This window comes from Pygocentrus nattereri, chromosome 12, assembly GCF_015220715.1.
Source record: "Pygocentrus nattereri isolate fPygNat1 chromosome 12, fPygNat1.pri, whole genome shotgun sequence".
Lineage (NCBI taxonomy): Eukaryota > Metazoa > Chordata > Actinopteri > Characiformes > Serrasalmidae > Pygocentrus > Pygocentrus nattereri.
Window position 1 is genome coordinate 34,096,339 of NC_051222.1, and position 16,963 is coordinate 34,113,301.

Sequence of the window (16,963 nt, forward strand, 5' to 3'; positions counted from 1 at the left end):
TTAGTCTACCTTACTGTTATCTGGGTGAGAAAAAGAGACAAGCACATAAGAGACACAGAGAGGTCAATGAAATAAGATCAATGTAAAAATATCACGGATTTAGCACAGATACAACATGCATTTCAGCTGTATTTGACAGGTGGTGTAATTGAAGTCAATTGACTTGGTCAATTGAATTCACTTAGTGATTGAAGTGTATTCTCATTGAGATTTTGGTCCTGGCCCCAGCGTTCAACTTTGAAGCTCCAGTTCAGTCAAAAGACCTGGAAAGGTATCCCATGCCTAATAGAGTATGTGGTTTTCCACTTATGTCCAAAGTTAAAAAATAAATAAATAAATAATAAATAATAATAATGACAATAGTAAACGTCATCAGTGATCTGCTCATGATATTTTGTCTCACAGCCAAATCTGGACCATTAATCATTAAAGGAACTTACCTGAAAGGCTTACGCTTCTGAATTTCTCACAGTCACACTATTTGAGTTTGGTTTCTCAGACTAACCTTTGACTGTTTGTCCACTCTGTCCCTCTGTGCCCACTATTGACTTGTTGATGCAATATCATTGGCATATTTGGGATATTGGGGATCATTTTTAAACTACCTCCACTGAGCCTGACACTGCTTAACCTGATTACAATTTATTTTTAACATGGTTTTGGTATGTTTTAGCTATTGCTTCACTTTTATTACTCTTTTTTTACTTTATTATTGCCAAGTATTTTTTTTTTACATCTTCTATTCCTTTATTTATTCCATTAATTATGTTTTTAGTTTCTTTATCATTGTTCAATGTTAAGTTATTGTTACAATTATAATGGTTATTGATTTTTCAGTATTTATACGTTTTTTATACGTTTTACCTTAATACTGTGATCTTTATTACTTCTCTTAGCATTTAATATGTTTTTAACCAATATATTTTTCAGTCCCTGTGTTTTTACATTAGTTTTGCTACATTGTTAACGATGGCCTCTCTCAATGCACTCTGTTTAAATAAAGTGTGTTTACTGTTCTCGGGTTCTCTTTTAAGTATACTAAAGCTTTGGTAGTTTGATTGCAGGCAGTAGAAAACAAATTGCATCACTTGAATTCAGAACCATGAGCCAACTGTTTTTGCACACAGAGGAATTAGACCTCTGCATTTAACCCATCTATGCAGTGAAAATCCTACATACATCCGCACTAGTGAGCACACCTGCCCAGAGCGGTAGGCAGCCCTATCCACAGCACCTGGGGAGCAGTTGGGGGTTAGGCGTCTTGCTCAAGGGCACTTCAGTCATGGACTGTCAGCCAAGGGGATCAAACCGGTGACCTTCCAGTCACGAGGATGGATCCCTAACCTCAAGCCCTATGAATGAATATTGATCCAGATGTTGAATGGATGGAAACCTATGGGCAGATATGGTATGTCCAGCAGGATACAGTTCTGATGGGACAGAATGGCTAGTTTGATGGACTGAAACACAGAGTCACTGCAGAGAGTATTACACTGACCTGGCCACCACTGATAACATGGAGGAAATGAACATGCTCAATAACCCAGTAAACGGCAGCTACTCTGGCTTAGCCTGGATTGGACTGTATGATGATCTGGAGATGGTCTCTGGATGATGATAGTTTCTACATGGAGGGAGAGAGAGATTACAGAGGGTGGCCTCATCAGCCTGACAGCAAAGGTGGAAATGAGTTGTGTGTTGTCATGTTTGGAGCAGGGGCATAGCTTGATGTTTCCTGTGACAGCGCATGATGGTAAGATGGAACATGCCCACATTTCCCTCTAGTTATGAGATATATGATAGCCTGGGAAAGGGTCAATGGACACTGAAAACACACACACACACACACACACACACACACACACACACACACACACGCACACACACACACTTTCACTGAATAGGATGGTACATTTCTGCTAAGTTGTTCCAACTACACTACAAGGCTAAGCACTGATATAGAGAGCTGATTGTTAGCCTTTATGTTTACTATCTGATGTCTTTTCTTCGCAGTCTTTGCAATTCACCACTTCATGGTCTTAAATAGTCTTCAATTATCCCCTCCTTAGGTAAAGATAATACATATTTTAATGTCTTCACTGGAAAGAACTGGACAGAGGCTCAGAGCTTCTGTAGAACATATTACACTGATCTGGTCAGTGTGAGGAAGGAGACAGAACTACAAGAAATACAGAGAGTCTCAAATGGGCATTCAGTATGGATCGGTCTGTATAGACGCCGACTGTGGTCAGATCAGAGCAGCTCCACTCTCGCATACTGGAGACCCACTGTTCAGTCGGCATATGCACAACCTGACAATGGTAGATGGCAATCTGTAGAACAGCAATGTACAGCTGTGGATCGATGGGCCGACGAGGACTGCTTTGCCAGGTTCCCTTTCATCTGCTATAGTGGTAAGGCGGACACATAGAATTGATCCTGAGGTGTCTTTACACTCATCTTGTATTTGTTATTTCATTTTATACGTAAAGTCAGATTCTCTATTTTTGTGTGTGCTCTGTTGAAGGCCTCATTCCTCCGTATGAAAGGGAGTGAATCTATATAATGGTGTGCCGGGGATACCTGATAGCCTTTCCAGATGTTTCCTTATGGCAAGCGCACACTCAGCTTAAAAAGCTAAGCCACTTCAGACAGGGAGAGATCCCACATTGGCCTTAGGGACTCTCACAGGTCTTCAGCGCTATCTTTTAATTTGAAATAAAGTTGTTCATGTTTAAATCCAGATAGTGTCTACAGAGATTTCGTCTCCACACCTACACAGCTGAGAATAAACAACAATCCCCCTGTTACTGAAATAGATAATTACTGTCTTACCGATTCATTTTTACTGTCATTGATCCATATTAGTCCAGTTCAACGAGAATATTTTGGAAGGGGTTTATATTCATTGAAAAACTAAGGAGGATGAAGGAGGAACAAAAGACTAGACTAGACACAGAAGTAAAGCAGGAGAGATAAGGGAGAGGAGAGGGAGACAGTGCGACGGCCTTCGTTTACATTGATAGATCTTTACATTGACTAACATTAGAAGTAAAGAACGTCGTCTATTTTGGAGATATTTGTGTTACGTTGGACAGTAAATAGTCTGACTGGTGTGAAACACACTTTCACTGTCTTCCCATTCTTTGATAAAATCTCACAGCACATGTTACTAATGCCATTAAAAAAAGGATATACCCTGCTGTCCCTGCTAATAGTAACCCTAGTGCTGCAGTTCCTAACCCCACTCCAGCAAGAGCTGAACATACTCTATCTTCAAGAAACTGCTTTGGATTCTCCATTATTCTTCTAATCCACCCAGTGATACCAGACTTTTCCTCTTCTTCTTTCTTTCTTCTCTCCTCCATCTCTCTGAGATCCTTCTGGGCCTGCTGGTAGAGCTCATTGTTGTAGAAATGTTCCCCATTCCTCTCTAACAGCAGATCAATCTTCTCCAGTAGCTCTGTGACCTGAGAGCCATTTTCCCTGTCTTCATTATTTAATACATGAAATCTCCCACCACAGCTGTTTATGACTTTATTAAGCTCTATACTTTCTGTAATGTAATCCTCCACTCTTTTACCCTTCAGCTGATCAGCATGGGTGAGCAGAACGATGGAGCAGATTGAAGCATATTCTCCAAAGTTCTCCAGAATCCACTTCACAGTGTTCCTCTCCTCCTCTGAGAATCTAGTGGCCAAACTGATGACCAGTAGGAAGACGCAGGGTCCAGGACCACCCATACTGATACATTTCTCTACTTCAGCTTTCAGCTCTTCTTTAGTCATTGAGGTGTCAAAGATCCCAGGAGTGTCGATCACTGAGATACATGTTCCTTCCCTCTCAACCACATGCTCCTTGCACTGTGCTGTGACAGATTTTGGTGAAACGTCTTCTACGAACACTTTGCTGCCGAGGATGGTGTTTCCTGCTGAACTCTTTCCTGATCCAGTTTTACCCAGCAGCACAATCCTCATGTCCGAGCAAAGGAATCGACCTGTGGAAAAAAACACATGTACAAATACAAATACAAGCCTTGTTGCACTTTGCATCATCTAAAATACTGCCTTAACCTTCCACTGTTCCTGCAACTGAGCACATAGATCCTTTTACTATCCCAGTTTCAGGAAAGTGAAACTGATCCATGTTCTAGTGGATTTGAATACATTACTGCAGCTAACATGGGCAAAAATGTACATTTGGTGTAGAGCCAGCCTCAAGTATATGCTGTGTATATGCTTTATGATGTACTCTTTCACAAACAAATGAGACTAATGTGTAGTTTACCAATGTTTACCCATTCGGAAATGTCCAGCCACACTTATGCAGAGTCAATGGTAACTCTTGTGTTGTTGTTTTTGTGTTGCCATTAATCCAGTTATTGGAGGAATTTACATATTGTCTGCAATAAATGTGTGGTTGGTTAGTGTAGTGGTTAACACCTCTGCCTTCTACACTGTAGACTGGGCTTCAATCCCCCACCTGGGTAAGCTCCCTACATTATACCAATAAGAGTCCTTGGGCAAGACTCCCAACACCACCTTCGCCTACTTGTGTAAAATGATCAAACTGTAAGTTGCTCTGGATAAGGGCGTCAAATAAATGTAATGTAAATGATAAATAACAGACCAATTTAAAACAGCAAATTATTCTGATGTCACAGCTGACAACTTGTTTAGTAACAAAAATATACTATCAATTTGATTAACTTCGTGTTCTCATATATTTACGGTATTTGGCTGACGCTCTATATACTGACTCAGGTCACTGCATTGAAGTCTAATGCTAATGTTCATACCCATCCAAATAAAGCAACATTCATACCAAATAAGTTTTATGAAGTAAGCTATTAAACATAACAGGAATATTTGGTGAAAAAATGGCATAGATTTAAAATTCAATTAAATCATGTTCTTTTGGGGTTTACTTGAATTTTGGTCCCAAAATATTGAAAGTGGGTCATTTTCAGATTAATTACTGTGAAGCCTTTTCACTTTACAATAAACAATGCTGTTCAGAAAACAGAGCATTACGTGAACTTAGTTCAAGACAAATCAGTTTATTAATAGAATGTTCAGTGGACAAAGGTACAAGTTATAATTCATTAATATTATATATTAATATGATGCTACAAAACAGAATCACACTACTAAATTCGACTTAATGCATACTTTGTTTTATCTGGGAAAGAGATGGACAACAAGAATGAAACTTAAAACACAAGACCCAGACTCATCAATCAAAAGTAGTCACATGTTGGAAGCCTCCCCAGACATCACCAGCAGTGGGTAATATTGCTTTGTTTCAGGCAAAATTAAGAAAAAAAAACCTGTAATCATACATTATCATATATATTCTACTGGACAGAATAAACAGTTTGTAACAGCCTGGCAAAAATAGAAGCAATTGACCATAAAAGGATATTCAGTGAATGATTTTGTATTCGTCTTAATTGTTCTGCCTCCTTAAGTGATTCCACCTTCAATGTTCACTCTGTTGACTTTTTGACCTTATCATAAATAAACTTTGCTGCTGTTCCCACTATAAGTGTTCCTCCAGCTACAACTCCTACTACTGGCAGTGCAACAGCTCCTGTGACTCCCAAAGCCACTCCTCCTGCCACCACTCCTCCTACTCCTGCTGCTGTTCCTGCTCCCAATAGAGCTTCTTTCCATTTTCCGTTGTTTTTCCTTCTCTCCTCTTCCTGGGCTTTTAGAAACATCTCATTTGTATAATGACTTCCTCCATTTCTCTCCACCATTGCATCTATCTTCTTCAGCAGCTGTGGGACCTGATCTTGGTTCTCTTTACTGTCATTGCTGAATCCATGATATCTACCACCACAACGGTCAATAAGCTTCAGAAGATCTCTGCTTTCTTTGATATACTTTTCCAGAGGTTTGCCCTTCAGCTGATCAACATGAGTGAAGAGAACAATGGTGAAGAGTGAGGCATCTTCACCAAAGTTCTCCTGAATCCACTCCACAGCTTTTTTCTCCTCCTCTGTGAATCTCCCAATTTTGATCACTAGCAGGAACGCGTGAGGTCCAGGAAGTGACATGTGGACACAGTCTTTTATTTGTTTTTCCATGTCTTCTGGATTGAATGAACCAAATAACCCGGGTGTGTCAACCACACAGATTTTCCTGCTGTCATGGTTTGTAGACCCTGACTTGCATTCCTTTGTTATTGACACAGGTGAGGCTTCTTCTTCAAAGAAGCTCTTTCTGCCCAGGATGGTGTTTCCAGTTGCACTCTTTCCTGCTCCAGTTTTACCCACCAGAACAATTCTCACGTCAGACTCTGTGAACCAATAAATATCTTATAGTTTCAAATAGAAATACATCCGTTTAAAGCAGGGTAATGCAATTAAGTGGTGACTTTACCTTAAATTAAAAATAAAACCTGCACTTTGCAATAACAAAAACTACTGTCTTGTTTAGGCATTTGCAGACAGCAACACTTTGAAAGAGTCTGAAACTTTTTTGAAAAGCTTAATGATTATAAGGTACTGTTTAAAAGTGAGAAACTACTTATTATTTCTTTCATTTCCAGTCAAATGAGTCATTCTAACCTTAAGGCCATTTTGCCCAATTGTTTTGGTATTTTGGTCTATTACAATGAACAATATTTAGATGAGACAGTCACACATGCCACATGTCATTATGTTCAGGAGGATCTGTTTTACTCAGATATGTCATTATTTGACATCAATGCTAACAGAATTTTGATATTTTTGAGATTGCAATTTGTTGATTAAAATTGACCAAGCTACACCTAATTGTGTATAATCGTATTTAGTTCAGCTTCCTTCTCCTGGTCCACATCTTGGTTGCCATTCCTGCTACTTCTGCTCGCCATCAACCCCTCCCTCTATCATCCCATCAACTCCCTCCTGTGTCATCCTCCCTTATGGCCCACATCAATCTGGCCATATCAGTTCCTTGTTCACTCTCTCCACCACCACTGTCGAACTGTTCCAAAAGTAGAACATCTCTACTTATTAAAGTAGCCTGGACCTGGAAATGTACTGTCACATGCTTGAAGGTTGAATTGCTCTCTCTTGAATTGTGTTAGTGCCCCTCTCATCCCACTTCTTCCTGCTCCTTACTCCTCTTTTCTCTTCACACCAGCCTCTTGCTCCACACCTCCTGCAAGCATGCTTTGTGCCTGACCGCCCAAGGCTCCCGAGATGGCCAAGGCTGCCTTGATGACAAATTGAATTGGGCTAGTTGTTTCATTCCTTTGTGCAAATTGTTGAATGACTCTGTGAACTTTGTTTTTGGCTCCATCTCCTTCATCACCAGAATGGGATCTCTTGATTCTATGAGGATGTCATCTCTGATCAAAAGAATCTGTGGTTTTATCATCATGGGTGCTTTGGCAGCAGTCATTGACCTGCCTCATCCTGGCCTGCCAAACTCCTCAGTTGTTCATTTTGGTCTGATGAATCTTCCCAATCTATGAACTCCATCCCCTCATTTTGGGGGCAGAAATGGTCAGGAAAAGAAATGTAGCCATCCCAGAACTTCTGCCCAAGCAACTTTGGGAGAAGGACCACACCCAAACCTCCTCCTCCTCCTCTACCTTCTACAACCTAGACATTCTCCTCTCTCCCTTGTTATCTGTGACAAAAACTTAGCATCTCACCACCACCCCGTCTCCTCCAATTGTTCCATCACCGCTTTCTCTTGCTGAAGGTCAAGGGGTCCTATAGTTTCCTCGATCTCAGCAAGCTGCCCCAGTCAGTATATTGTACTGAGAACACTTATTGTTTGATTTCTTCTATTTTAACAATTTTCTTGTGTTTTTAGTTACAGCTACAAGCTACACATCCTTTCAGAGCCAGAGTACCGAGTCATCTTCTCACAGTAAAAGTAAGAATAGGTTTTTATTTTTTTTTTCCAGATCAGTGGCGCTTGATTGTCTCCTCACTCAAAGATGAAAACAGCAAATGCTGTTAATCTGATGGAGACAATCTTGGTGATCTACCAGGCCTTGCATGGTTGGGTGTTTTAATTTATTCTTCATTAATCCCTTCTCCTTCATTTCTTCCTTCCCATATTTATTCTCCCCAGAAATATCTCCTGACAAATGAGTATTTTGTACTTAATGGCCACTTAATGAGTGACTTGTACTTAATTTGACTGGAAATTATATAAAGGTTAGTCTTTTTTAAGCATTTCCATGTTTCTTGTTGTCTTGGCAGGCAAAAGCCCTTGACCATTTGCAGTCCTACAGAGACTCTATGGATGTAGTTCTCAAAATAGATGTGCATTCTCTTCTGTATTATTATTATTATTATTATTATTATTATAAATAATAAAACTAAATTAACTGGCTTTTTCAAGCCAACTTAAAGTTCGTTCACAAACTTTCCCTTTCTAGTTATTATTACTATTATATTTCATCATTTACATTGACTATATCTAAAAAATTGCTTTACATTTCTCATACATTTTGCATATACATATTATATGTTACAAATGGACAAAACAATAAAATGGATCAGAGGTATCTTATATGCTTACATGCTGCCTTCGTTGTTCCATTTGTGACAATGACCACAAAAAAACACACATATATCTTTAAAATTAATTTTTAACATTTCTTTTCAGAAAAATTCTCACAACTTACCAGAAGAGATAGGACGGAGCTCATGGGTCTCATAGGGGACTGCAAAGAAACAGCCATTTAGGTTAAGGTATTTGAGTAATTCTCAGGGTTTTTCTTTTACAACCTCACTTCCAAAAAATTGGGTTGCTATGCAGAATGCAAATAAAAATAGAATGCAATGATATGAAAATCATGTAAACCATATTTTTAAAGGAAAGTAGTACAAAGACAACATGCCAAATGTTGAAACTAAGAAATTGTCTTGTTTTTTGAAAAATATATGCCCATTTTGAATATGATGTCAGTAACACATTCCAAAAAAAAGTTGGGACGGGGGCATTTTTACCACTATGTTTCATCACCTCTTCTTTTAGCAACACTCTGTAAGAGTTTTGGAACTGAGGCGACCAACTGCTGTAGTTTTGGTATAGCAGTTCAGCTGCTTAACAGTTCCGGGGTATCCTTTGTCATATTTTTAATTTCATAACCCCTCAAATGTTATCAGTGGGTGACAGGTCTGGACTGCAGGCAGGTCAATTTAGTAGCCAGACTCTTTTACTATGGAGAAAAGCTGTTGTAATACATGCAGAAAGTCATTTGACATTGTCTTGCTGAAATGATGAAGGACTTCCCTGAAAAAGACGTCATCTGGATGGCAGCAAATGTTACCAAAATGTATATATTGTTCAGCATTAATGGTGTCTTCACAGATCACCATGTCACCCATGCTATGCACACTAATGCACCCCTATACCATCATGAATACTGGCTTTTGAACTGTTCACTGACAACAAGCTGAGTGGTACTTTAGCCTGGAGGACACAGTGTCCATGATTTCCTAAAACTATTTCAAATGTTGATTTTCACAGACAACAGGACACTTCACTATTTCAGTCCATTTTAAATGAGATTGGGTCCAGAGAAGGTGGCAGCATTTCTGGATCCTGTTTATGTACAATTTGTTCTTTGCATTTTAGAGAACTTGTGTTTGTGGATGCATTGACCAACTGTTTACACAGACAGCAGTTTTCAGAAGTGTTTCTAAGCGTACGCAGTGATTTCCACTGCAGAATTGTGTCTGTTTTTAATGCAGTGCCACCTAAAGGCCCAAAGCTAATGGCCAGCAAATACTGCTTTTCAGCCTTGTCCCTTGTGTACAGAGATTTCTTTAGATTCTCTGAAACGTTTAACACTAATCTTCCACGAGCTACGAAAATTTTCGTAAGGGAAACCAGCGACCATGTAGCCCACTCCCCTGCTGTGAAGCGATTAACGCCCATTGTCTTGGTAATGATATGGAGTGCGGTGGAAGTGGAAACCCCCCATGCCCACCTCGAGCTCATACAACTCCCAAAGCAACGAACATGATACAACTTCAAGGTAAACTTGAAGTTACAAGTGGACTGTATATGTTACCGATCCTACAACAAGCGGCAGAAAATTTGTAGACCCGTGTTTCAAAAGTTAAAATTCAAGCGCACGTAGCAGCAGACGTAGAGACGACTGTTTCACTAATGAATCCCGCTAAACAATAAAAAAACCTACAGTTTGAATCTCGCTCTTTGTACATTTCTTTTACTATAATATATAATGATATTTTTCGTCATCGAACACTTTCGGTTCTGCGTTTCAATTCGTGTAAGCGCTGTTTATTCTATTTTATGCTGTACTGCATCCAACAACAATTGTAAAGCTATTCTCGACAGAATCGCTGGTAATTTCATAAGTACAGGAGAGTTCCTCCCCCCCCATTGGACTCACAGCTGTCCACGTTGGTAAGGATAGCCAAAACCTCTTTAGCGGTGTACGTCCTCTGGCTTGCCATAGTGCTTTCAGTCTTCTCCACACAGGATAGTAGGGAAAATGTAATTCACCTGCATTTGTGTTTCTGCTTTTATCATAACTCTGAAGAACACGCCCACAGCAGCTCATACTAATGTAAATCCGTGGCGCTTCATACATAACGCCAATACTGCGCTAATGACATGCACATCCGGCAACAATATGAAAGGCAATAATATGGACCCGTGATAATGGTTCACTGATGTAAATGTGTGGCGCTAATGACATGCATAAACAAGAAAATCTGTGGCTCCATACCTCTAGCTGAAAAGAAAAATTGAATCTATCTATCTATCTATCTATCTATCTATCTATCTATCTATCTATCTATCTATCTATCTATCTATCTATCTATCTATCTAATTCAATTGCACGTAGCAGATGACGTACAGACGACTATTTTACTAATGAGTCCCACTAAATAACAAAATAAACTACAGTTTGAAGCTACTCTAGACAGAATATACTCAATAAAGGCAATAAGAGGATGAAACAAATACATGTAGTGCTAAACAACATTATTCTGATCAAATCAGATACAAAAAAAAATAATCTGATATACAACAAACATTTAGCAGAATATTATATATTTGCAGAGGATATTAGTAGTAGTATTAGACTTTCTGTGTGCACCACAGAGCTGCTGTCTCAGTCCTCCTCTGTGAATTAACATAATAAAGGGTGATGTATGGTCCTGCTAATTGCTGGCAAGAAGGAGGGGTGATGTCCTGAGGATCTTGAAATCTCAGGAGGGCTAGTGTTAATGATATAATGTAATGTAAATTCCTGTGCTATTTTACATTAAGAATGCTCAAAAAACACCTGTTTGGAACGTTCCACAGGTGAACAGGTTAATTGGAAACAGGTGAGTGTCATGATTGGGTATAAAGGGAGCATCCCTGAAAGGCTCAGTCGTTCACAAGCAAGGACGGGCGAGGTTCACCACTTTGTGAACAACTGCTTGAGCAAATAGTCCAACAGTTTAAGAACAACGTTTCTCAACGTGCAACTGCAAGGAATTTAGGGGATTTCATCATCTACAGTCCATAATATCATCAAAAGATTCAGAGAATCTGGAGAAATCTCTGCAAGTAAGCAGCAAGGCAGAAAACCAACATTGAATGCCCGTGACCGTCGATCCCTCAGGCGGCGCTGCATTAAAAACCAACATCATTCTGTAACGGATATTCCCACATGGGCTCAGGAACACTTCAGAAAACCACTGTCAGTGAACTCAGTTCGTCGCTCCATCTACAAGTGCAAGTTAAAACTCTGCCATGCAAAGCGAAGCCAGATATCAACACCACCCAGAAACGCCGCCGGCTTCTCTGGGCTTGAGCTCATCTGAGATGGACTGACGCAAAGTGGAAAAGTGTCCTGTGGCCTGATGCGTCCACATTTCACACTGTTTCTGGAAATCATGGACGTCGTGTCCTCCGGGCCAAAGAGGAAAAGGACTGTCTAGATTGTTTTCAGCGCAAAGTTCAAAAGCCAGCATCTCTGATGGTGTGGGGGTGTGTTAGTGCCCATGGCAGGGGTAACTTGCACATCTGTGAAGGCATCATTAATGCTGAAAGGTACATACAGGTTTTGGAGCAACATCTGCTGCCATCCAAGCAGCGTCTTTTTCAGGGACGTCCTGCTTATTTCAGCAAGACAACACCAAGCCACATTCTGCACGTGTTACAACAGCGTGGCTTCATAGTAAAAGGGTACGGGTACTAGACTGGCCTGCCTGCAGTCCAGACCGTCTCCCATTGAAAATGTGAAGCGCATTATGAAGCACAAAACACGACAGCGGAGACCCCGGACTGCTGAGCAACTGAAGCTGTACATCAAGCAAGAATGGGAAAGAATTCCACCTACAAAGCTTCAACAATCAGTGTCCTCAGTTCCCAAACTCTTATTGAGTGTTAAAAGGAAAGATGATGTAACACAGTGGGAAACACGCCCCTGTCCCAACTTCTTTGGAACGTGTTGCAGGCATCAAATTCAAAATGAGTGAATATTTGCAAAAAACAATAAAGTTTATCTGTTTGAACATTAAATATCTCGTCTTTGTAGTGTATTCAATTGAATGTAGGTTGAAAAGGATTGTATTCTGTTTTTATTTATGTTTTACACAATGTCCCAACTTCATTGGAATTGGGGTTGTACAAACAGTAAAATTGTTACATCTAAGGGTCATTTTTATTTAGATGGCAGGGGCACTGTCACCCTCAGTAATGGTCAGTGTAGGTCGCAGTTCCTTTTCCTTGCCAGTAGGTGGCAATTTTGCCATAAGCTTTTATTTAATATGCTGCACAGTAAGCAGGAATTTATAGTTTTGTGTTGTGCTGTGTGAGGGTAAGATGTTATGTGCAGCATTCAGATTAAACTGATATTGTTTTCAGAGTTTGACTAAAAATGCTGTGAAATGTAGTTTGACACACAAAGAGTATTTTGTTCCTTTTGAGAAAAAAAAATGTTATTTTCTCAGATGTAGTAAAATATACATCAGCAGAGGCAGTCACATTAACAAGCATGGTTATGAGGTATTTCGTTGTGTAGAATAAAACTCACCAGGAGAGGAAGGAGGGGACACCCCAGTCTTAAATCCAAGTAGGGGCGCTGTAAAGAAACAACCATTTAGTTGAAGGTTATTTGAGTCATTCTCAGGGTTTTGCTTTTAACAGTACGACACTACCAATTTACAAGGTACAGCTCTTCATCTTGCACTGGATTGCACTGTGTAATTGGAGAACACTCTACAGACCACTGCACATCTTAATGCACAGTCTGTTTATGTGTTTATTATGACATGCATGTCATAGGTGTGGTGTTGTAGAGGGACTGTCCTGAGTACAAAGTCAACAAAAGAAGTGTTTTACATGTTGAAATATTTAGAAAATATATCAATTAAAGAGCTATATTGCTAAGTAAGTAAAAGTAAAATTTATTTATACAGCTCTTTTCACAGGCACAATCCACAAAGTCTCATATATATTTTAAATATATATATATTTAAAAGTGTCTATTATGCATTGATTATTTACAAGGTAGTACACTGCCCTCACTAAACATTACAGACAGGCTAATTCTACTTGGTGGAATGGATGACTACTGAAATTAGTAGTGAGCACTCGAGTGATGCAGCGTGTGCACTTTCTCAAGAGCTTTTGGCCAATCACAGGATGACCATACGGGAAGCCCAGCGCCAACCACAAGCTTGAGGGTGAGGAAGTTGCTGAAAGCAGATCAGTCAATGCAACTATCACAACTCATGCTGCAGCTCTGAGCAGTTCAGTCCACATGATTTCTATCTGCCCCTTTCCAATTTCTGCTTGTTTTACATATTTTGCCACACCTGAATGTTTCAGATCATTGATAGACATAAAGACATAAAAGACAAAGAGAACAAGAAAACACAAAATTGTAACGTTCGTGAGCGATGATGAAGCGGACACATACGCTGAGATATGTGAGATTTATTCGGGGCAAATCCAGGGTCGTGGTCATACCAGTCCAGGGTCGTATAGCCAACACGGATCGAACGGGAATTAGACATAGTACACAATTAGACATAGTACATGGAAACAGACAAACACTATACGAGAATCTCGTAAATCAAACATACAACCTAAAAATACGGCATCAACACATCATAGAAACAAAGACCAGCAAACACAAGGGGCCAACACAGGGATAGTGACAGAAAACATGACACAGGTGGAAAACAGGTGTAACCAATTAGGGGCGCAGTCAAGAAAACAAGGGGGCATGACAAAGAACCCAAAACAAAGAAGCATGTGGATGATTGGGAAGTAAACACAAGCACATGGATGTCTGCGAATGGCCAATCGTGACAAATATGCTGTTTTTAAATGATGATTTCATGTACTGAAGGAAATATTAGCTACTAAATCAACCAGTTGACCAAATTCATGACCCTTTTGTTCAGTTTATTTACATAATTATAGCCAGTCCTGTTTAATCCAAACACCACTTCAATAGAACTTATCTGGGAAAGTGAAGCAGGCTAGCAGGTCTCATTGCTAAGATCCTAGGACTCGAGCAAACCATGGGTAAGGCCATTATCCAAAAACAGAACTTGGAACAGTGGTGAACCTTCCCAGGAGTGGTCAGCTTACCAAAATTTCACCGACAGCACACTGATGACACAGCCAGGAGGTCACCAATGAACCCAGATGAACATCTAAAGAACTGCAGGCCTCACATGCCTCAATTAAGGTCGACGTACATAATGCCATCCATGAGAAAGTTGCACAAATGACCAAAAATTACACAAAGGCTTGTCTTCAAACATCTAGATGGCCCCCAAGACTTTTAGAATAATATTCTGTGGGCTAATGAGTCGAAGGTTTAACTTTTTGGACGACATGGGTCCCGTTACATCTGCTGTAAAGCTAACATTGCATCCCACCATAAGAACATCATACAGTCGGCTTTTCACATGAGTGACATAGCTTTGGATACATCTTTACTTTCAGTAAATGTAATTACTCATCAAAGCTGTATTTGTGTTGTTGTCATCTCATTTTAAAATGAATTAGATGATCTCAAACATTAAAATGTGACAAACATCGCTTCAGTTCTAACAGTTCTAGTCCAATTTCCCATTTGAGTGGGAGGGAAACAGGATCTAATCTAACCGGGTGTTTGAGTGAGAGGAAGACCAATAAGCAGGCCTTGCAAATGCATCTCATTCAGTTCCGTTCATGTGAGAACAAGATACTTTTCTAGTAATGCATATTAGTTGCATCTTTTGTGATGCCCAATCCACGTTCTGGAGATCTACCACCCTGTGTAATTGAACTAAACTCTCCAGTGGGGTAGATCTCCAGGACCAGCATCAGGCACCTCTGTTTCAGGGCATTAAACAGAAGAAAGAAAACACACTTGGCCCTAAAAAAAAATAAATAAATAAACCAAAATGGCATTTTCAGCCAGCAGGCTGGAGAACACAGACAGAAATGCTGTTTATAAAAGATATTTTTGAAACAATATCATTAAATTTGTGCTTTTACATTGATCTAGTGTTTCAACATCTATGTCACATTATCATTATCTCTATATTTCACCCGCTACCAAAACTTCAAAACCTTATTTGTCAGTAAGAAACATTTGAATATGTTCCCCAAAGTCTGGATATTTTATGTAAATAAATGTACAACAGAACTGTGTATAAAATGTTATCTACTCACCACGATCACCTGTCTTCTTTTTCATTTTCATGCACAAATGTAATTCCTTCACCTTGTACCACCAGTTGTGCAGTTAAATCTCTAAGATGAAGCAACACTAGAGCTCAAGTCACACTGAAACCTGAAACAAAGCACAATTAGAGCTAAAGTCAGCTAAAATGTACTTCCCCAAAAGCTTTCAACCAATCAGAAGAGGTTGTGGGTGGCAGCGTTATTAAAATGGATGCATAGAACTGAAACCAAAACTGCTGCAGCCTCCAAGAAACTTAATTTTACACTTCAAATAATTCCATATTCATTGAAGTAAACATATTATATAAAACAATCCAGCACATACACTAGCCTGAACACGTTCTTAAGAACTTTAATTCTTCAAAATGTGCACATGCATAGACAATAATTCAGGAGAACGAGGAAACCTATATAGAAAACTTTTTATTTATTTATTTTTACAGTATCTGAAGTTTCATTTCTATTAGATGATAAATATGCGAGTGATTGGCATTAAGAAAAGATAATTGCAGAAAAAAATGCATCTAAGCTTATGGCTCAGAACCGGTGTCAAGGCAGAACATGGATAGGCTTAGAACACCCTTGGAACATGTTCTGAAAGTGCACGCTAGCCCAATTCAAGGGCCACTTTATTTCCTTAGTCTTCGACTCAACAATTAGCAACCATTGCTCAATCAGTCTTTCAGTTCATTAAAAGTCTGTAGCAGGATAGATGATCGATTTAGAGGCTATATTTCAGATTTGAAGCCAGAGATGTGGTAAGTTTAGTTTGTCATTAGTTCACAGCTTAATTATTTATTAACTGTGTACTAACCGCTGCTTATTAAACTGATAACAGACTGATGTGTGTGTGTGTGTGTGTGTGTGTGTGTGTGTGTGTTAACCCATATCATCTCAAGCTCAAGCTTGATCAGATGAGATGGAAAACAAATGAAAACTAAGTAAAAGAGCCAAGTAAGAAAACCAAAGATCTTAGAAATCTAATTATTTACTAAAGTAGCACAGAAAAAGAATTCAAAACAAAGCAGATTTTATTTTCCCATTTACATCTGTGGAGAAACATGAAGATGGCAGGTGTCAGGCATTCGGCCTCATCTGGAAAGGAAACAGACTTCATCTCCCAGAGTGCTCTGGGAGATCAGGTGACAGAACATCTACACTCAGACTTTATCTTAGGAGAGGACTTCAATACCCAGGATTCTGTACAATCCCACATGAATTCATGGCTCCTATCAGCGCTCACAATCACCTGACTACTAACAATCTCCACCTGTGTATGTCTGGTCATC

The 16,963-nt window shown here is 39.5% G+C and overlaps 2 protein-coding genes across 2 annotated transcripts; both read right to left on the reverse strand.

Moving 5' to 3' along the window:
* Positions 1 to 3,977, reverse strand: LOC119264673 (GTPase IMAP family member 4-like). Its single transcript, XM_037543296.1, has 3 exons — positions 3,162 to 3,977; positions 1,394 to 1,460; positions 1 to 20 (listed from the first exon to the last, which is right to left on the reverse strand). The coding sequence occupies exons 1-3, from the start codon at positions 3,975 to 3,977 to the stop codon at positions 1 to 3; spliced, it is 903 nt and encodes a 300-aa protein (XP_037399193.1).
* A 1,163-nt stretch (positions 3,978 to 5,140) lies between these two features.
* On the reverse strand, positions 5,141 to 15,726 carry LOC108416174 (GTPase IMAP family member 9-like). Its single transcript, XM_017689207.1, has 4 exons — positions 15,663 to 15,726; positions 13,021 to 13,068; positions 8,638 to 8,676; positions 5,141 to 6,303 (listed from the first exon to the last, which is right to left on the reverse strand). The coding sequence occupies exons 1-4, from the start codon at positions 15,691 to 15,693 to the stop codon at positions 5,489 to 5,491; spliced, it is 933 nt and encodes a 310-aa protein (XP_017544696.1). The 5' UTR covers positions 15,694 to 15,726; the 3' UTR covers positions 5,141 to 5,488.
* Between the last annotated feature and the right edge of the window lie 1,237 nt (positions 15,727 to 16,963).

Bases quoted from the DNA above. Each gene is read 5' to 3' on its own strand.
- LOC108416174 (XM_017689207.1), bottom strand. From the start codon at position 15,693: ATGAAAATGAAAAAGAAGACAGGTGATCGTG. The intron at 13,069-15,662 runs GTGAGTAGATAA...GTTTCTTTACAG, and splicing joins AAAGAAGACAGGTGATCGTG to CGCCCCTACTTGGATTTAAG. The intron at 6,304-8,637 runs GTAAGTTGTGAG...ATTGGTTCACAG, and splicing joins GCTCCGTCCTATCTCTTCTG to AGTCTGACGTGAGAATTGTT.
- LOC119264673 (XM_037543296.1), bottom strand. From the start codon at position 3,977: ATGAGGATTGTGCTGCTGGGTAAAACTGGATCAGGAAAGAGTTCAGCA. The intron at 1,461-3,161 runs GTGAGATTTTAT...TCTGTGTTTCAG, and splicing joins TGGCATTAGTAACATGTGCT to TCCATCAAACTAGCCATTCT. The intron at 21-1,393 runs GTTTCCATCCAT...TTTCTCACCCAG, and splicing joins CATACCATATCTGCCCATAG to ATAACAGTAAGGTAGACTAA.